General features: G+C 48.1%; 1 protein-coding gene across 1 annotated transcript in view; it reads left to right on the top strand.

Annotated features, from left to right (window-relative positions):
* Nucleotides 1-1,557: 1,557 nt before the first annotated feature.
* The window catches only part of TLL2 (tolloid like 2), a 148,010-nt gene continuing 127,740 nt past the window's right edge, over nucleotides 1,558-21,827 (top strand). The window contains exon 1 of the mRNA XM_053584534.1: nucleotides 1,558-1,957. Coding sequence (XP_053440509.1) covers nucleotides 1,783-1,957 — 175 coding nt within the window. The 5' untranslated portion in view covers nucleotides 1,558-1,782. The remainder of the gene's footprint in view (nucleotides 1,958-21,827) is intronic.

Genomic DNA, 21,827 nt, shown 5'->3' with positions numbered 1-21,827 from the left:
GGCGTTGGGTTTGACTCCTTCCAGCATTCAGGCAGAAATGCTGTTTGACCTCCTCCCACACCTATTGACTATTAAGTGGCCACTTGGCCTTCCCTGCCATTTGGTGGCGTTCATTCCCCTAAATTCCTTCCTCCTTACAGTTTCTAACCATATCTTGCCCAATCTGGCTTCATCCTGTATGTGTCCATTTTTGACAAAAACAGCATGAAGCAAGGTCAACTCTGCATTTCTTTCTAAGAGTCAGAACAAAATGAGCAGTAGCACCCTTCCAGTGGTTTAGGACAAGGGCACCTTCACCCTAGTGGTTTGAAGGACTCATTACCTTTCTTGTTACCTTTGTTAATAGATGAGAAGACAGATGACTGTAATTTGAGAAATTTGGAGTCCAGTGTAAAGGTCAGCTTTGGGCTCTCTGTTGACTATTAATGTATGTGAAATCCCAAAGGGAAGTTCAGTCCATTTTTCTGCTTGCACTTTAAATGAAAACATACTACTGGGTACCATACTAAAAAAGTCTACATATACACATTTGTGTGTTACACTTTTTGATTAGGGCAATTTTGCTTGCATAAAAATCTTTGAAAAGCCTCTCAGTAATACTTTTCATGTCTCTAAATCAGAGTGGCTCAGTTCTGACAATTTTTACTTTTAATGTGCAATATAGAAGTGGGTTTCAAATAGCTCTTGATTTCTAACTTATTTGGGCATGTGTATTTAATTGGCAAGAAATAACCAGATTTCAGAACTTGTTCATTTTCATTGAACAACTGAACAATCCAGTAATGGTGGCTTATTTAATAAAAACATGTCTAATTTAACACACATAGCACGTACATTTGTCAGTCTTTTTGCCTGTATGAAGCATCTTAGACTGTATTACTAGAGGATAGGGTCACCCAGAGGGGACCTCTGTCATTTTAAATCTTTCTTCCGTACATATTACCAGCCACTAGGTTAAGTGGGTGCCGCTGCAAGCGCCCTTCATGGCTGGACGAGGAGATGCTGAGAGAGCTGAGAGAACCGTAATTCTGGATTGTTTTCTGCTTGGGAAGGGACCTGAGAGCCGATTGCCTTCATCCCTCACGGGAACTATTGTCCGAAAGCACGCCGCGAGGTGGTAGCGACACAGACCGCTCCCAGCACGGCTCCTGGCCCTGTGCTGCCAGCTCCAGCCACTGCTGCCTGCCTTCGTGCACGTGGGCATCGGGAGTTGTAAAGTGAGCTGTGAAAATAGAACGGGCGGGAAGCCCAGCCTCGATCTTTGGCAGCAGCGGTCTCAGGAATTCCAGGCCCAGGTGCTCCCGGAGAAGGACGCCTCCGGCTCGGTGGCGGGGTGGGCGCGCCGCTGGTCCCTGGCCCCTGCCTCCAGCACCTTAGCCTCGCTCGCCTTCCTCCGAAGTTGCGGAGGTGCCGGGAAGAGGAGGGGCCGCGCCTCGGGCGCCCGAGTTGATTGGCTGCCTAGGGCCCCTGGCGAGGGCTGTTTGGTCCAGCCCTGGTGGCGAGGGGCGGAGCGGCCACTGCTCCAACCACCGCTGCCACCGCCACAGCCTCAGCCGCTGCAGCCTCGGCCGCCCAGCAAGTCTCTCCGAGCGGCCGTTTCCCGGGTGCCTCGACGAGGACAGGGGGCGCCGCGCTCTGTTGGCTCAGCACCCGAGCCATGCTTGGCAGCCGGGAGTAACCGCCGACCCCGGCCGTCACCGACACAACCCCGTGCATAGTCCTTCGACAGAGCTGAGCTTTCGTGCGCGCATCTCCCTCTGCCCCGGCCGGCCCCGCGCCACCATGCCGGGGGCGACTGCGCTCGGGGCCCTGGTGTCACTGCTGCTGCTGCTGCCCCTGCCTCGCGGCGCCGGGGGACTCGGGGAGCGGCCGGACGCCTCCTCGGAGTACTCGGCGCTGGAAGGCGAAGAAGGCGCGGAGCAGCAGCTGGAGTATTACCACGACCCGTGCAAAGCCGGTAGGTGCCGCCGCCGGGGAAGTCCAGCAGAAGTTTGCCTTTGAAATGCAAATAAAGTGGTGGGCCGTCTGTGGGGCGGGTCTCCCCTCCTTTTCCTTGAGTTCCCCTGTGTTCCCTGGAAGACAATGACCCGAGTTTTAGCTTAAATACCACTCTGAGGCCAGGACGTCCTGGCTCCAGGTTTGCGGCGCGCACCGGGTGGCGGCCCCCCATAGCATTCCCAAAGCGGGCTGGGGCCGGTGCCCCAGGCGGAGAAGGCGCTCGGGTCGCCAGGGCCTCCTGACAGTCGGGTGGTCAGCACGGGCCACCGCCGGCCGCTCCGGCAGGGCGCGGCGCTCCCACGCTCCGATGGAGTTGCTGGCTCGGATTTCACCGCGTTTGTAAGTTTTGCACAAAGTTTCCCAAGGTCTTGTGGTTGGTTACTCTTGAGAAGAGATTTTAAAAAGAAAGCTTCGCAGCAGGCAAAAGGAAAGGGATCGCCGAGGGAGAATGTGCGGAGGCCCTAAAATTCCCCGTGGTCCCCTCTGCGTCGTCTAGCCCTGGGGGATTGCCCGGTGCGGGCGGAGATGGAAGCCGGCAGGTGCTCTAATCCCGCCAGGAAGCTGCGCCCCGGGACGCATGGGCCTTTTCGGGCGCAATCGCCTGCAGGCACTGCAGCTCCCCCTTTACCCTAGCCACTAACCGGCTCGTGGATGCCTAGGGGAGCGGCTTCTGAGCTGGAATCGCTGAGGGCTTAGCCTCAAAGGGGCCCGAGCGCGTGTCCCAGAGCCGATAGCTCTAGGGCAGTTCCCAGCAGGGATGGAAGGGTGCTCACGCTCCCGAGAGATGAGATGGGCCCTAAGGTCCGCTCAACCCTCCTGCCGCTGGCCATAGGCCCGCAGGTAGTGGTGTTTATCTCCGGCATTGTCCTTCCCTTTCCACTTGGCGGCCGGCAGGGATGGGCGGAAAGAGGAAGGAGCCCCATCTGCACCTCTGCACCCTCAGGGAGGCAGGTGCTCCTTCCAGGAGCCCACCAGGTCTCGAAGAGCTGTGGGCCAGGGGCCCCAGTCCTTCACTCTGCCAGCTTCAGTTTCCTCGTCTCTAAATTGGGAATGGTAATTACAAGAGGACTCAGAAGATTTATAGGAAAATTCCCTGCAAATGGAATAATTATGGAATTGTAGCTGTTTTTACTGTTAGTGTTACTGCAGCACCTTTGGTCTAGGTGAAGGTGGGGAGGGTTAGAGCCAGGTGAAGTTTGGGGAAGACCAGGTTACTAGGAGGCTGAGAACCTAAGGGAGTTTGTGAGATATGAGAATCTTGTGTAGGTTGGAGATAACTCATGCTTGAAGGTCCTGGTCTTCCCCTGGGGAGACTCCTGCAGAGTATTTACCTATTGTTGTACCTCCTGGAGCAGTCAGAGTTAGGAAGGTGGGCAGAGAAGTTGGTTCCTGGGTAATTTGAGAATATCAGCAGGTCATATGCTGGGCTGAGGTACCCCAGTTCCTCATAGGGCCCAACTCATGGCCAGGGAGGAGGATCTCCACCGCACTGTTGGAGTGGTGGCCTGGACCGGCCCTAAAAGAAGGCTGCTGAAGCTGGAAAATTGGGGGAGGGGCTAAAGAATACAGTGGTTTGACCATCATCTGTACCTGTGAGAGCCTGTCCTCCACTGGGTATGAGCTGGGACCTCTGGGTGGCAATATGGACAGCTCTGGATCTGGAGTGGGAAAGCACTCAGTTTGCTCAGGAATGCACTAAGCACCTTCAGTATGTTGGGTGCTGGTCTGGTCGCTGTGAATCCAGATGAAAGAGGCATAAATCTCCTGTGAGAGCTTCCCAGCTCCTGGTCTCAGCCTTGCGGGATAACCTTGAGGTCAGCTTGCCTATTGGGGCCTCATTTTTTCCAGTATTTTTGGTGAGAATGGAAGATAACCAGGGGCACGCACATTCTGTAACAATTTGCAGACAGGATGGGATAGACACCAGGGCTGGAAGGTAGAGGATCTCGGGAGTGTGGTTTCAGCCAGCTATGTGCATCCTCTGGAGCTATCCTTGAATTCTTCCAAAGCTTTGGCCTCTCCCTGGGCTACACTGATGCTAAACATGGCCAGAAGAGAGCAAAGGCAGGGAAGACCCAGGGGAAAATGTTAGTATCTCTCTTTGCCCATCCTTTTGGAAATTCCCTAGGGAACAGCTGTCTAGAACAGACCAACAAGCAGTTAACCAGTGCTCTGAAATCTTAATAGAAAAACTTGCCTCTTGGATGGTGGCAAACTACACTTCTTGGTTACATATTTAATGCAAACTTTTAGGGGCAACTTCTCATCCTAGTCCAGTCCAATCCTAATTCAGCCGTCATAAGGATCACCTTAGTGTTTCCAATCTAAAACACCTCCCACCCGTCCTTTCTCCATGTGACTTTCCATTGTGCTATGGATTCAGAATGCAGAGGGGAGAGTCTTGGATGGTCTACTCCTGGTCTCGTGGCTCTGTTACCCTGGAAAAGTGCCATGTTCTCTGGGCCTCAGTTCTTACCTGTAGAATGGAAATGTTGGACTTGTTAGTTAACCATCTTGCCCTGGGCTTCCTTCATACCTTGCAGACATTCGAGTTTGAGCCCCTGGCTCCTTCCTAATCAATGTCTATGGTTCTGTGATCTTTGTATCTAGCCAACTTCTCAGAAGTTGAGCAAACTGGGTAAGTAATAGACCTCTTACAATTTTATGTTTTGCCTCTTTTGCATTTTTTAATGACATTTTTTACCGTTTTACCATTTACTCTGCCAATTATAAGCTATGTGACCTTGGGCAAGTCACTCAATCTCTCTGGGTCTTAATTTCCTCATTTATAAATGGAGATGATTCTTGACAAATTGCTTAGAGGGCCTGACATATAGTTAGTTACTTTATAAACAGATTTTCTAGAAATTTATTGAAAGAACATCTTTTTTTTTTTTGAGACAGAATTTTAATATGTTGCCTTTGATAGAGAGCCATGGTATCACAGCTCACAGCAACCTCCAACTCTTGGGTTTAAGCGATTCGCTTGCCTCAGCCTCCCAAGTAGCTGGGGCTACAGGTGCCTGCCACAACACTTGGCTATTTTTTTTTGTTTGCAGTTGTCATTGTTGTAAACAATGGCAGGCCTAGGCCAGGTTCGAACCTGCAAGCCTCGGTGTGTGGCCTATGCTATATCCACTGTGCTACCGGCGCCAAGCCTAAAAGAACATCTTTATACTGATCATTGAAGCAGGTTTTAAGCTGTAAAATTTAAATTTGCTAATAGACAAACGATTTGATTCTATGAAAGGGGATGATTTTTAAATCAGATGATTATGATTTGGGAGTGAGTCTGTGAAGCCCATCTGGCCTGGAGCTAGTGACAGGTGTCAGGCTCCTGGGGTGTTTTCTGTATGGTCGTCCAGAGCACTACCATTTTGTTTTTCTTCTGTTACTGTCAGTGCAGCCACAGGTTCAATGGCAATTAATCCTCCCAACCACAATGTTTCTGAGAGACAGGCTGGGGAGGATGGTCCTGCCTGACCACCAGCCCTCATCCATAATTCTTTAGTGGGATCCAGGCCAGGTGGCCTGGGTCCTTATCCTGGCCCTTCCTTTTATTCCATGCAGCCTTGAGCAAGTCATTTTAAATTTCCTTACCTCACTCTCCTCATCTGCAAAATGGGAGTAGGAGCAAAAATGCTTGCCTTGGGGGGTGGACAAGAGGCCAGTTTTATTTGGATTTCTCCAAATGAAGAGCCTTAGACAAAGACGTGTGTGTCAATTGTTGGAAGGTGATCCCAGGAAGCAAGAGGAGTGAGACAGAGAAGGAGAAAAACGAATGAAGGGAGTGGGATCAAAGTCGCTGGTTTAGGCAACAGGCTCCTGACCTCACTGGAGCCTCTGAGGAGCTTACAGAATGACTCCCAGAAGTGGCTGCCTGCAGCATTTACCCAAAGACTGCCATCCATTGTGGTTTGCTCCCTGCTCCAGTTTTTATTCCGAGGTAAGAAACCACCCCAAACTCAGTGAGGTAGAGCAATCTCTATTTTATTATTTTCATGATTCTGTGGACTAGGAATTTGGAAAGGACACAGCAGGGATGGCTTGTCTGTTCTGCATTATCTGAGCTTCAGCGAAGAACACCTTGCAGGTTGGGGTGACAACACCTGGGGACTGAAACCATCTGGGGGCTTGTTCACCCGTGTGTCTGGCAGTTGAGGCAGGCTGTGGCCTGGGACATAAGTTAGACTATTGGCCAGAATACCTACAAGTGGGTCTCTCCATGTGGTCTCTCTGGGTGGGCTAGTTAGGCTTCCTCACAGCATGGCAGGTGGGATCTTAGTGTAAAGCGTCTCAAGAGAACCAGATGGAAGCTGTATTGCCTTTAATGGCCTTGCCTCAGAGTTAACTTACACCATAGTCACAAGTCCTCCCAGATTCAAGGGGAGGGAACATAGATACACCTTGCCAATGAAAGGATGGCAGAAACATATTGCCAGGTACATGGACTGGAAGAGACTGTTGCAGCCAGTCTTTTGTAATAGGACACTCTCCAACCCTTTAGCTTCCCTGAACATCCAGGTATAATGAGCTCTACAGATTCAGAACAATTCTCAAGCAGAAAAGTGGGGTGACATGCATCAAAGTCAGGGACCTGCCCAGAGTTGAGATAAGGGTATGTGACTCAGGTCCACATGAGGCTCAAATAATGTGAAAGTGCTGCATGGCCTTTGGGGTTTATTAAATCTAAAGGAAGCAGCTGAAAGTTAGCTTTACTTTTCAGCTGATGGCTTGGTAAATGCCAGGGCCTTCTTCACAGCTATGGTTCTCCTGTTAAGATAGAATAAATATAGCTGGTGGTCCCTGAGGGCTCAGAGGCAGTAGAGAGGACAGTCCCCACACTTCTAGACTTTACTTCTGCCTGGAACGTGGTGCTGCACTTCACCTTGTCCTTCTCTCTGAGACATCCTGCCAATCAGGTTTTATTGTGGAGGTTGCCCAGAGCACTCTCTGGCGGCTCTTGCCAGGAGCCCTCATGTTATCATCAGCCTGGAAACTGAAGCAGCCCTGGCCCAGTGCACTGCAGACTTCCCAAGAGCACTCAGAGTGGGTCCGGCGAGATCATGGAGTACTGGACAATACTCCTCTGAAGTTTCCACCCTTCATGGCCAGGGCAGGCATCCTATTTCTTAACATGGTGTCTCCTGGAAGATTGTCTCCCTGGTGCTGCTTGTTCCCAGGATGGGAGCTGCTTTCCCCCTGGTACCCTGCCTGTCCTTGGTCTGACTCCCATACCATGGGCCACCGCCGGGGAGGAGTGGCTGACATTTTTACATCCTTATTCTCATTCGTCTTGTCACAGTGTCCTTGCTGATGAGAAGGTGCTATTGATGGAATTAAAATACTTCAGGGCCATATTGGAGTGAAATGTTTGTCTTTCCTGATTCTCCAAGCAGGAGCAGCATCTAGGCCACCTCTATTTCCACTATTTCACACTCTGCAATGCAGTGGGCAGAGGGTGAACTGCTTAAGTGCACAGGCTCTGACACCTGCCAGGTCTGGATTTAAAACCTGCTGGTAAGTGAGGCTGTGTGACCTTGAGTAAGTTACTTAACCTCCCTGAGCCTCATTTCCTTACTTAAAAAGAACTATTCATATCCACTCTTCAGGCTTGCTGCAATGATGAGAAGATACCATGTTTGTGCTAGTGCTGAGCACAGTATCTGGCACGAGGCAAGTGCTGACGGCTGGTGTGTACATTATTAGAGCACAAAGCAGGTGCTCACCAGCACTTCTTGAACTCCTTTGTTGAAATGCTTCAGAATAATCTGAAGTTTTACAATAGGTGAATAATAGATTTCATGTGGTATAATTAGAGTTAGGGATTCTTAATTTCAGACCTGATCATTGTTCTTAAATAGGGTCATGAAGTAAGTAAGTGAAGAGTGAATATTATGATATGTGAGTTATATTTCAATGAAAATTACTAAAAAAAAAAAAACTAAGTACAGATGAGCACAGGGCCAGGGGCAGAGAAGGGGGAGGAAGCTCATTGCCTTGGCTCCTGAGTGGCATAGCAGCCTGAACTGAGAATCCGGCTCAGCCAAGCAGGTGTGGAGTGTGTGGCCATGAGATGCCAGACAGAGCACAGAGATCTCAACAGAGGCCAAGACTTACACTGGAGTGGCCAGCATCTGGGAGAGGGGAGACCAAGAAGGAAAACACATTGGTTCCCTCCTGGATGGGACTGCTCTGAGAACTGGGTAATGGCAAGATCACCACCTCACTGACCCTCAACAGCCCCGAGAGCAGACAGGCATCTGTGATGACTGCTGTTTTGTGTATAGGGAAACTGAGCTTTGAGCCTAGACTTTCTGCCTGGCTTTGGTGGTCCTTTCTTCACTTTCAACACCATCAAAACACAGAGTGCAACTCTCTGTTCAGCAGACAGAAAAGGCTGCAATGATACCGTCAAAGGTAGGTCCCTAAGTCTCATATCAATGGGAGCCATTTTTCCTTTTCTCTCCTGCCCAGCAGTGCAGTGATCAGCACTGCACACCCTTTCCTGGGGGTGATGCGTGTGCTGGGAGAGTGTTCTGTCCTCTGTGGTCCATCATGGTGAGAGGAGCAGGGTCCACCGTGGTGCCACAGAGGTGTCCACACAGTCCCAGGTCTGCAGGGAACCTGGGTAGTGCTGGGTGGTAAGAATCTAAGTGCTGTTATACCTCAACCCTGAGCTTGGGGAGCCTCCTACCCAGGGCTGGACACAGTCTGCTCTTTAGGCAGATGGTCCCAGATGGGAGCTGAGTGCAGACAGATGAGCTGCCCATCTCATCCAGCAGCACCTTGCTGGTCGGTTCTAGATCTCCAGTTTCTCTGGCCACTCTCACTTGCCCTTGATGGGCTGGGCTGTGATTGTTTGAGCACCTGGCTCCTCCCAGCCTATGGATAATAAGGACCTTGCCGTGGCATTGTGGTTCTATACCCACAGTTTAGTTTTTTTTTTGAGCTTTGTCACTGACTAGCTGTGAGACCTTGAACAACTCCCTCAGCCTTTAAAGCCCCAGTGTCCTTGTCTTCATCATGTGGTTAATAGAAACTCTTATTAACAAGCTTGTATGTGAAAGGCACTGGATACTCAAAAAATATGAAATACTGCTAGAATTATGTGACCCATGAAGAACCTATCATGTCCCCAAAAGTGTGTGGACTGAATTGAATCATACAAACAGCTTTCCATTCCTGTGAGACAGCCTGGGGCAAAGTAAGTGGACTAACAGGCAGATTGCCTGGATTCAAATCCTTTGTAGCTGTGGGCACACCTGCTTATGCTTGATGGGACTCAGTTTCCTCATCTATAAAATGTGGTTACTGGCTGGGCATGAGGGCTCATGCCTGTAATTCTAGCACTTTGGCAGGCCAAGGTGGGAGGATCGCTTGAGTCCAGGAGTTTGAGGTTGCAGTGAGCTTTGAACACACCACTGCACTCTGGTGGGGGCAACAGAGTGAGACTATCTCAAAAAAAATAAATTAATAAAAACTGTATTTACTCATGTCTACCAAATAGGATTATTATGCAGATGAAATGAGTTGATATAGGCAGAGCACTTAGAAGAGTACCTGGAACATGGCAAACATTAGTAAATACTAACATTTTAGTTGTTAGTATCATCCCAAAGAAATCCAACGAGATTTCCAAGTGTCAGGAAACCAACTATGTATACAACCAAAGCCAAATGTTGTTTTAAGAGTTTTATGTTTTCCAATAATATACTGATAGCTCCTCTATATCCTTACATTTTGACCTAAAAACTTGAATCTGCCATGAATCTCACTGGCTTCCCTGAGGATGGTGTTAGGCTGAGGGGTTTCACACCCTGCAAGCCAGCCAGCTACCTGGGCCCCACCTGAGGAACAAGCTCTTGACTCTTTGGAAATGTATGAGTGGTGTTGAGCCCAAACTTCTATTCAGGTGACGCTCCTCCTAGTTCTCATCTTTCTTTTTTATTTTTATTTCAGATTAATATGAGGGTATAAACGATTAGGTTACAATCTTTGTGTTTGTTAGGTAAGGTTATAGTTGTGTCCCTTACCCAGGAGGTGTGCTAGGCACCCTTACATTGTGCCCACTAGGTGATAGCACACCAGTCTCCCCTCTTCCCCTTCCCTCCCAATTCCACCCTCTTTCCCTGTCCCCTCTCCCTCAACTTAAATTAAATTGAGTTTTTCTCTTGTGTGGACTTATATTATCCATCTACCAGCTTCATATTAGTGTTAAGTACATCGGCTGCTTCAGCCCTGTTCTAATACAATGTTCCTATGGCCTCCAAGGTCCAAAGCGCTGAGGGCTGAGCAGGATTTAGGCCCATGCCACATTCAATGGTGGTGTGCATTCCTCCCCCAAGGGGACCTAGTCAGGCTATCTGCTTAGGGGATGTAGCTTCCTTGGTTCCCAAACCTTTGCCTTCTGCACCCTCACCATGCTTGCAAGAGGAAGAACAGTGATAGTGACCCTCACCTTACCGCCTTTCCTTAGAGACTCGGATCACACCTGGTGGTTTACAAAGCTCCTTACTTTCTGTTCCCTCCACTGGTTTTTCCAATAGTCTAGGACCTGGCCTGGAACTCACAGGATGGGGACTGGGCTGACAGGATCTCATGGGCATTGCAGGAGCTTGTCTGGCACTCACAGGAGGGGGCCTGGGCTGGGACCTGCACAGGACATGAAGCCAGTATGTAGTGGAACAAGGACCCCCCACCCACCCACTCAGTCCCTGTTCTCTCTAGGCCATGTGGTCTCTCCAGCTCTAGGGCTTCCAGCTTTTCCTGGCTCCCTCACCCTCAGTGAACAAGCATCTCCATGCTGCCCCAGTCTGAAGGCCATGTCTGTATATTTGCTTCCCAAAGACCAGAGCCACTACCTTTCCCTACCTTTTTCTCTATTCTTGGCTAGGAATCCAACAAAACAAGAGAATTCTGGCTTTCAAAGTACTTCGAGTCCCAAAGCATAGGGAAGAATAAATGAATAAATGCAAGGTGTTGATACATCCCTACCCCTCTGTGCTCCTCTGCCCCTCATCCAGAAGGCCCAGGAGTGGTGCCTAGGTGTGAAGACAGTGGGAAGACTTAGGTGGCCAGTCTTTCCCAAGGAGGTGCTGGAACGGCAAGAGCAGAAGCAGTGAAACATCCTTTTGAAGAGACTGTCTTTGGCATCACATCGCCATGGCTGGGAACACGCTTCTGCCTTTACTCCCTGTGCGGTTTTGACCAAGTCTCTGAACTTCCCTGAGCCTCAGATTCCTCATTTAGAAAATGAGAATTATATTAAAGCCCATCCATATGGGTTTGTTTGAAAACGAGTCCATCAACATAAGCGTTTAGCAAGCATTGTCAGCTGTTCTCTTTTCTATTATTATTAGTCTTATTATTGTTCTCCATTTAAGAATTTCCCTGTAAGTGACAGTCTCAGTGGTCTGAGAATTCTAATCTCTCCCTGTCAGGGCTGCAGAGAGTTCTCTTGGGATACATAGCTGTGGCAAGTGGTAATTTATTGCTCCACAGCTCACTTGCTCTCGTCCATGAAGCAGAGAGAGGATGACAGATAAACCAAATGCATATGAGAGGTTTCTCCTGGTCTCCTCTTGGCCTGCTTATAATACAGTTCTGCCTGGATGCAAACATAGCAACAGGAACAGAGCTTTCTTGCTGATTGGTTACAGACCTATCTGTGATCACGCCACCTCTAACCACTTCTGCCAATTACCAATAAATATTCTCAAGCTCGCCTGCATGAGCACTTGAGTGGTGATGCTCAGCCCTGAGTCTTTGCCTGCTCCGCCAGCTGGACCACTTATCTTCTGCCTCATCCTGCAATTTACCCTGAGTCTCTTTCCCTTCCTCCCACCTGGGTTACTGGCCAGCAGTTGAGAGTCCTGTGAACTGGTTCCCACAGACACAACTCCGAGCTACCCTTCTTTACTCCCTCTCACGTCCCTGGGTCAGTTTTCCTCCCTGCTGAGCCAGCACTGGTGTCCTGTCCTTTCCTACTTGGTTCACCGAGGGGTGGGCCCCGGGGTGCAGGCACCACACAGTTACTAGAGTCTACCCAGGTGCTTACACCAGAAGTGTGGTTGCCACCTGACTCTCCCTCTCTCAGGTGGTGTGACAGTAGGTTGTCAGTTCTGTTCCAAAATTGAGCCCATCCACTTCTCTCCATCCTCACCGCCTCCATTTGTTCCAGGCACTCCGCCAGCTTCCACATGGGCTGCCCGAACTGGTCTCCTGATGCCGCTCTGGCCTTCCTACATCCACCTTACACACTGCAGGCAGAGGGATCTTTCTGAAAACTCACATCTGATCATGTTTGCAAAATCAGGCCTGCTTAGAACCCTTTACTGACTTGTCATTGCACTTGGGATGAGAGTAGTTGGAGGCCCTGTGTGTGCTAGTCACTGCCTGTACCTCTAACTCAGCCTCCCCTAACCTGCCAGGCTCTGCCTCATCCTGGTTCGTCCTCCTGCTTGAAAAGGTCTCTCCTGATCAACTCTGACTCATCTTCTAGGACTCAGCCTACATGTCATCTCCCTCCTGAGGCCTTCCCAGCTCCTAATCTCAGTCAGGTGCCTTCTCTCAAATTTCTTATCACCTTTGTTCTTCTGCATAGCGCCTTGCACCGTCTATAATGGGTATAACTATTGGTGTGATTATTTGCTTGATGACTGTCTCTGCTTTGGACAGTGAGCTCCACTGGGTTGAAACTAGCCTCCTTGGGTTCTCCATTCACCAGTGTGCACGCACATGGTAGGTGCTCAACCGATATCTGTCAAATGGAAAACTGAGCAAATAGATACCATGGGGATTCAGAAAATGTAGCCATCACCATAAGGAAGACTTCCTGGGGAGAGGGTTGGTAAGCCCTGAGTTTGACCTGGAAGAAATGTGAGGGATATGGAGAAGCTGCGGTTCAGGGGAAGGCATTTCAGGTAAAATATATAGTGTGAGTGAAGGTGAGGCAGCAAGAATGCTGTGAGGTGTCTGGAGCTGGGGGGCTATTCTCATTTACTTTGTATAACATTATCAACAAGACTGAAATTAGCTTGGAACAGTGAAAGCCACAAGAGACATTTGAAATGCACTACAACCTCTTAAGTTGACCGCCCAAACGACTATAACAAACTTGTCAACATATGGAGGTGGTCAACATAGGACTTTAGAACATGTGGTGCAGGTCTGGTCTATGAAAATTAGGTCAACTTAAAGAAATGGTCAATGTAGAGAGGTGGCCAACTATGGGGGTTCTACAGCATATCCTTAAGAAAATGAGCTATTGATGGTTTCTGAGCAGAGGACTGTTCTGATGAAGACAGAAAATGCCACCAGTTCTGGGCCTGGGAGCACGAGGATGTGGTCTATGTCCTTGGGTATGAGAGCGGAGGAAAGAAGGGGAGATTGGGGCTGTGTGTGGGAGGGATCCTGAGCTAAGGTGTGCCTCAAGGTCAAGGTTAAAGCATGAATGAGTTCATCCAGACGTGTTCACTAAGCACTGGCTTGCCCTTGGGTGGGTGAGAAACGGGCGTTAATGTTTTAACATAAAGTATTTTTCTTAATATGCAGCTAACACATATCCACCAGGACACATTTAGAAAATATACACAGCAAGCATAACTAAAAGTGTCCAGTAATCCCACTGCCTAGAGTTAATCATTAACATTTTTTTGTATGTTTTATGACAAAATGTTGTAAACACACATTTTCTATGCATGTCTGTAATATTTTCCTCTAAAAATGCTGTACATACTGTTTTGGACCCACTTCTATTTCACTTTTACTTAGTATTATAAACCTCTTATGATAATAAAGACAGTATGTAATAAACATTCTTGTAAACATCAATTAAGTTGTCTTGTACACCATTGTCTAGATGCATTATAATTTGTTTAACCAGTCTCTTATTGTTAGGTATACAGATTTTTTTCCCCAGTATTTTTCTTTTGCTTTTATAAACAATGATGCTGGAGTCATCCTTGTAGCTAGATTTTTATGTGCATCTTTGGTTATTTCTTTAGTATCGATGCTTTTAGGGCTTCTGGGTTCTTTCCAAATTACCTTTCACAATTTTCTGTTCTTTTACACTCCTATTACAATCCATAGTTTGTACTCTAGTTTTTCAAAATCTTTGCTGATTTGAGAAAAATATTTTGCTATTTCCTCAACTGGCACTTTCATTTCAATTTGTGTTTCTTTCTTTTTTTTTTCTTGAGACAGAGTCACCCTGGGTAGAGTGCTGTGGCATCACAGCTCACAGCAACCTCAAACTCTTGGGCTTAAGCAATTCTCTTGCCTCAGCCTCCCAAGTAGCTGGGACTACAGGTGCTCACTACAATACAATGCCCGGCTATTTGTTGTTGTTGTTGTTATTGCAGTTGTCATTGTTGTGACATTGTTGTTTGAACATTGTTGTTTGAACCCACCAGCCTCAGTGTGTGAGAGGTGCCCTACCCACTGAGCTACGGGAGCTGTCCCAATTTGTATTTCTTTTTCAAATATTTTTGAACCATTAAAAATAGATTTTGACCATTTGTATTTCTTCTGTTCTGTGCATGTCCTGTTCATGGGCTTTTTCTTCTGTTCATATACATTTTTCTAATTAGATGTTGTTTTTTTTTACATTTGAATATTAAGGAACCCTTTTAAATATTAGGGACTTCAGCCTTTTCTCTGCCACAGTTGGCACAGATGATTTTTGGAGAGAAGATATTTAAAAAGAAGAAAGCTTCTTCTACATCATATCATTGACTTTTTCCCATGGAAACAATTGTATAGCTGGATCCGATCAGATTAGGTTAAAGAGACTGCTAGTAACAGACCCAAGTTCATTGGCCGTGGCCATCAGATTCCAGTTAGGAGAGTGAAACCACACCAGTAATTTAAACAGTAATTGTAAAATTTAATATAAATAATTATTGACTGCTAAAGGAGATAGAACTCCAAAGAAAGCAGGAATAGCAGATGTGAGTAGCACCTGCTGGGAAGGAGGGGGCCACCCTTACCCCCCCAGCCCTTCTAGGCTGAAATTCTAACTTAAGGGAGGATGTGGTTGTGGCCGCTGGAGGTTGGAGAAGTTCGTCTAGATACTGGTCAGCAGGGAGTTTTCCGGTGGAGATTGGCAAAACTCTGACGGCTTGGTGCCAGAGGTTCTTTCTCCTGAACACTGCTGGCAGCAGCTCCCGTAGGAACACGTTGAGACCATGGGAACCAGGGAACCAGAAGAGAAGTCCCTTCTCTTGTAGTGTCCCTCCAGTGCCCTCTACTGACCAAGCCTAACGCTGAGCCAGCCGGGAAGAAGCAATGTTTACCGGGTTCAGCTCTGGTACCACAAACTATGACAGGAGGGTCGATTTGGAACTGAGAAGCAATATACTGATACCTGGGACATCGGCTTAAACAACTAGACATCTGTTTCTTTCCCATATCAAAGTCTGGAGGTCTGCAACTGCCGGTCTGGCAGTTTCACTCCAGCAAGTCCTCCAAGATCGAAGCTCCTTCTAGCATGCCACTCCATCCTCCTTACCTTGTCCTCTTGGTTAAAATGCTATCTAGGGCTCAGACCATCACAAGAATGGTTTTGACATGGAAAGGATGGAAAAAGAAAAGGGAACAAAGAATGTGTGAGAAGAAGCTTCCCAGGAGCTGCCATTTGTCGCTTTTGCTTCATCACCTTGGCCAGAACTTAGCCACGTGGCCACAGACAGATGCATGGGCGTCTAGAAGATGTTTCTTCTGGAGGGCCTGGGACAGAAACCTCAGAGGTTTTATTATTATGGAAGAAGGGAGAAAAGTATTGATGGGCGATCAGCAGTCTCTGGCACAATAAGCTATACTTGCTGGACCTTTGTGAAGAAAATGTAGTCAAAATGATAATGAGTCCACTGTCATTACTGAAGTTAATCAGCTACCCAAAGTAAGACCTTCGAGTCAAATCTTATAGAACGTTAGAGCTGGAAGGAGCCTTTCTAAGTTTTTCATGTTTCCCATGAGAACCCTGAGGGCTTGGGAGGGGCACTCACTCAGGGCTGGAAGTAGATCCTGGGTTTCCTTCACTCTTCACCTGGTGTATCTTTCCACTTTTTGCACTACTTAGAGTGTCCAGTGACCTTTGTCTTCAGAATGAGTCAGGCATAATTGCACACATAACTACAAAAGATCATTCCACAATGGGGATATTAAGCTTATGACTATAAGGTGTAAAATTAGAGCCGAAGAAGCTTCTGGCTTTTAGGACCTAAACTGTATCCTTTTCTCCATTACCGAGTCGAGCCCAGGTGTGCTCACGCTGTGGGAACGCAGTAGGCATGAGGTAACTGTAAGTTATATTCTGTAGGAATTAAGCAGTGAAAAATGTCATTTTAAGCCATGGTAGTCATCCCCATGCCCCTTCAGAGTCCCATCTTTCTCTTTAGCTATGGGAATAATGGAAGGATTTCCTTAGAACTGCTATGTAAGTCAGAGTCCCAGTAGGAAACAGAATTTACCCTCAATTTCCTGAAGGCACTAATCAGATATGCAGGGTTAAGGGAACTAACGAGAGAGGTGAGACTAGCCAGCTACCTCTGTGGTGAGGCAACAGGGGAGGGAGCAGTGTTGCTGGAGACGCTGGGGAGGGATGAGCCGATGGCCAGATCAGCAGTGCCAAAGCAGGGAAGAAATGCCCAGGGCTCACTCTCCTCTACCCTCCGATCTTCCCTAGTCTCCTCCTGGTTGAAGACAACCAGAAGTCAGAGAGGGCAGAGGAAACTGGAGGATAAGCCATAGGGACTGGCTTCGTGGGCATACAGCAGAGCAGAAGGGGTGGAGAGTAATCATATAAAGAATAATGCTAATCATAGCTGGACCTTGGCACAGCTGTTCATTTACATGGACAGAAATACTTTTAGCATCTTTACAACATAATTTATGAATGGCAAATGTGTGGCACGTACAATCTACTCCATCCCGCTCCCTTAAAATAAAACTTAAATAGCCTTGCAGATATGGCCTGCCTGTCTATACCAATCTGGTGGCTAATTTTTCTTTTTTGGAAATTAGCTGGGTATGTGTCAGTTGCGAAAAGTCAACCCTGTTCGAAGAGCCAAGCTGTGGCATGGCTCTAAAATACACTGGCACAACCACATTGTGATACAGATGAAGAGGTGAGGCGGGAGGCCTTTATCTGCCTTGAGCGAGGTGGTCGCCAGCCCAGGCAGACCTTCTCGGCTCCTCTGTTAAGTTGAGTGATGTCAGCCAAGGCAGAAGGCAGGGCGGGTGTTCTCTGGAGGTGCAATCAGCTTTGAGAGCTGCTCTGGAGTACCCATCTGTGTAGGGCGCTCTCCTAGGTCCTGATTGACCTTTCATGTGGAGAGTTAGAAAATAAAACCCTTAGCTGGAACAAATGGGCAACAGAACGCTGCCAGCATGTGCGGGGTGTAGATGGCAAGTAAGTACCGTGTCAGGCGCCATTCCTGCCCCTTGGAGCTGGCTCTTTGTAGCACCGTGTTGAGATGGATTCAGAGGCTGTGTCCAGGTTCCAAGGACAGAAGGGCGATGATTAATTGGGGAGATCTGTTCTGGGCAAAAGCTGGTAAGGAGTGGCACATGTTTGTCTCATACTTCCCTCCCCTGAATATACAAAGCACGTAAGAACAGGGCACATGCAGACCTCATCATTCAAGTCAAAGTGATTTGAATAGAATCAGGACAGAAACCCACATACAGTCAGTCTAGTCACAGAAGTATAAAGAATAGATAAGTGGACTATAGAAATGTTAAAAAACCATTTAGGGCCCAAGTCCCTGGAGTGAATTTTTGCAGCAATTTACTGAAATATTTGCAACTACATTGATTCTATAATACACAAAGAGGAAAATACAGGAACAATTAATATAATTACTTTAAATAACTGGTTTAGCGTTGACCGCACACTCATCCACCCAAGTCGTTTGATTAGCTTTCTATACTTGGCATTATATCACGTGCGTAGACATCATGAGTAGAGGAAGAGCCTGGATGAGAGTCAGCAGATGTGGCTTCTGGGTGTAATATTTTGGGCGAGTCATTTGACCTTTGTGGACTCCCTGTTCTTCATATGGAAAACCATGGACATGCTCAGATGACTTTTAAGTTCTCCCCATCTTAGAAATCCTTTTAAAGTTTTTTGAGTCTTCAGTGTACAACTTGCAATAAATCTGTTTGATTCCATTAAAATATTTACAGCTCCCCACTCCCCTCTGCCATATGCTTGAGCAACTGAGCCCTCTATACCGGGAGAAGGCCTTCTCCCCAAGCCAGAGCAGATGGGGACCCTGGAGAAGGAGGCTTCCCATACTAAACAGACTCTACCCGTTAATCTTGACCAGGTGGCACGATTCACATCTCGCTTGTTTCCTCTCCTCTGTACTCCAAGAGCTAGCCCGGACCTCTCCCGCCTGCTCTGCGAACACGCCTGAATGCAGAGTCCTGAAATTTAGGGTCATGGTTTCAAAGTTCATGGTCCTGAGAATAAACAAAAAAACTATTGTGGTTGCATAGAGCTGTGGTCCCCATTAACACCGTCCCATGAATATTTATAGCATGGAAATACAAAAGAACATAGAGGCCATATTGTATTTCCTAGAACTTTCTTTCCATGGGGTCCTTTTCTGCGGGTCACTTTAATGTAAGCTTTGCTTATTTAGTTGCACACTTTAAGCCGATTAACTTTTTACTAAAAAAAACCTCCCTGTTTGTTTGTACATACTCCCCCTTGACAAAGATTCACAGAAAACTGCTTTAAACCTGTTAAATCCCTCTGCTGGAAACTTAAAGTGAACTAAATGCATCTCTGGGTAGGGTTTTCCTGCTTCTGGCCCCTCCACCCCACCTCAGCCTGTTTCCTGAGAGGAATTCCAATGGTTTGAGTGCTTCAGTTCCTCCAACAATCTAGGCGTATCTCTAGGTGACTATCTTACAGATCAGTAGTGAGGCCCTTCCTGGCTTCCCAAGTAGCTTGTTGTTAGGGTGGACACACACAGGGCCCAGGCAGACACTCTACACTTCGCTGAAAGAAACTGTAGTGAAATCAAACATCAGATCAGAGACTACTGACTCGGGTTCCCAAGCTTCAGTGTGCATCAGAGTCACCATGTGGGGCGGGGTGGGGCATGAATTTCAAATGCATATTTCTGGGCCCTGTCCCCAGAGGTTCTAATCGCTTAACTCTGAGTTAGGGCCTGGGGATCTGCATGTCGCCCCCCGCCCCCGCTTAGACACTTCTAATGAAAGTGGCCTGGGAGCCGTGCTTTGAGAAACACTGAGCTGGTTCAACTATCTCATTCTCCAAGTGAAGAAAATGCCACTGAGGGGAAAAGATACTTACCCCAAGTCCTACATACCTTCCAGTGTAGACCATGGAAGTGTAGACCTTGTCTCTTCCACAGTGTAGATCATGCCTCAAGATGCGGGTCTGCTGTGGAACATTTGTTACTATAAATAGTGATTATAGGTAGTCCAGAAATTGGAAGTTGATTGGATAATAAACCATGCCTTAGTGCAACCTTAAGTTTTAAGTATAGAAGTGAAAATCAGGAAGCGGCCTGGTTGGTGGAAGTGAGAGGGAGGTAAGGTGAGTACCTGCTAGAACTTGATCCCCTGGAATAAAATCCAGGTTTCTGTTGGTTTTGGAGTGAGCCCTGCAGTGGGGCAGGGCAGGTCAGGGGGCTGCCCTAGGCCTGATGCTCCCTGGACACCAGGGTTCAGAGTCTAGAGGAGGGTGCGGTTGGCAGCCCAGTGGAAGGAGTCTCCCTCAGGCTGCTGGGTGCTGCCCCAAATCAGGGACCACTCACCACCACCAGAATCCATCTGCCTCAGACTCATTGGTTAATAGAGCACTTACTGCTGACCTTGAGATAAACCTACACCTTGAATCCAGATGCCAAAAACTGGGCCTGAAACAGGGGCATGAACTGAGTTCCAATTTTGGAGTCTGGAGCCACAGGTCTGAGTTCATGCCCCACTCCATTCTCACAGGTTGTCCACTAGGCTGGCTATTGATTTCCCTAAGCCTCACCTCTCATAAAAATCAAGCGGATGGTTCTTGCCTTGACTTCCTCTAGAACGGCAGTTCTCGACCTGTGGGTCGCGACCCCTTTATAACAATGAAAATAGATCACGGCATTAGGAAAGTTGAGAACGACTGCTCTAGAACTTCTGCAGGAAGCATTCACACTCTCACCTATTCGTTTATGAAAATGTTCTGAAGGTCACGGCCAAGCTCTGTACGGGTGCTGGGGTTAGGAGTTGACAGAAAGAGGGAATGTGTGCACGGAAGGGATGGCAAACTGTGAAGTGTTGTACCAAAGTGAAGGTATCCTAGTGACCAACCCCACCTTGGTGCTCTGACAGCCCTGGAATCTCATTCCTGAGCCTGGGCCTCTCTTTCTGCCCCTGGCCAGCCTCTCAGATCCCTCTGCTTCACATCCTGTGTGCTCTCGCTGTCTCTGACAGCCCACGTGGCTGCGTTCCCCACTCCAGCTGGCCTGCCCTCGCTAGGCCCCTTCTGCTGCTGCCTTGTAGTGCCTTGCTCACCCCAGGGCCTTTGTACATGCAATCCCTTTGGCCAAGCATGGTCTTTCCTCTTGTTATCCTTCTGCCAAACTGCTGTTCATTTGTCATCTTTCCACTTGAGTGTTGCCCCCCCCAAGCCTTTTCCCTCATTCCACCCCCTTCAGGGCTGAACTGATCACTTCTCTCCGTGCTTCTAGCTCTTACTAAGGGAGACAAAGACCCATGGCTGCTGAGAGTTGGAATTGAAAGGGGGCCTGGAGCAAGCTGCCTGTGATGATGCACATTGTGCAGGTTTGCTGCTGTGAGAGATGGGAGAATGGGAGGAGCATGCAAGGGGCGGTGCTTCAGAGTTGCTGCTGTGAGGGATGGAGAGTGGGAGGAGTCTACATGGGGCAGTGTTTCAGAGTTGCTGCTGCAAGGGTGGAGAGTGGGAGGAGTCTACATGGGGCAGTGTTTCAGAGTTGCTGCTGCAAGGGTGGAGAGTGGGAGGAGTCTACATGGGGCGGTGCTTCAGAGTTGCTGCTGCGAGGGCGGAGAGTGGGAGGAGTCTACATGGGGCGGTGTTTCAGAGTTGCTGCTGCAAGGGTGGAGAGTGGGAGGAGTCTACATGGGGCAGTGCTTCAGAGTTGCTGCTGCGAGGGTGGAGAGTGGGAGGAGTCTACATGGGGCGGTGTTTCAGAGTTGCTGCTGTGAGGGATGGAGAGTGGGAGGAGCATGCACGGGGCGGTGCTTCAGAGCCATCAGTCCCTTTGTCTTCAGTGCTGTGGTCCTGAGAGGAGATAGAGAACAGCAGGTGTGGAAGAAACAGAGAGAGCTGTTCAAAGAGCAAGGGGGATGTGACGCCACCGCGTGAGCTCCTATCTCTTGAGGTGAGAAGAGGCTACTTGGGCATCAGAGGGAGTGTTGGACCTGATGACCTGTAGGACGCTCTGCAAACCCAGAACTCTAATTCCTGGAGGATTGTGGAGCAGGGCAGTAGTCTCCAAAATTTGTTCCTTGGGGTAACAGACTCAGTGAAAAGAGATTTCAGGAACAATTCTGCTGGGAATCTTTTTCTTGGAGAGTCATGATATTTGTTAGGATTGTAAAGGCTCTGAGAAGTCCTGCAGTAAAGAAAATGGTTTAACACAGTTTCTTAATAACTTCTTAGAATGTGGAACTTTGGGAAGAGGTGGCTTGGTGGGTGAGGGCTCTGATTTTGGAATCAAGGAGACTTCCATTGACTTAAAATACCCGTGCAGGCTGTGTACCTGTTTTCTTCAGAGAAATTTCTCTTCAAGTCCCTTGCCCAGCCTGAGATGGGATCACTT

The sequence above is a fragment of the Nycticebus coucang genome, chromosome 3 (genome assembly GCF_027406575.1).
Source record: "Nycticebus coucang isolate mNycCou1 chromosome 3, mNycCou1.pri, whole genome shotgun sequence".
Classification (NCBI taxonomy): domain Eukaryota; kingdom Metazoa; phylum Chordata; class Mammalia; order Primates; family Lorisidae; genus Nycticebus; species Nycticebus coucang.
The sequence above is the reverse complement of the archived record's forward strand: the minus strand, read 5'-3'. Positions and strand labels throughout refer to the sequence as shown.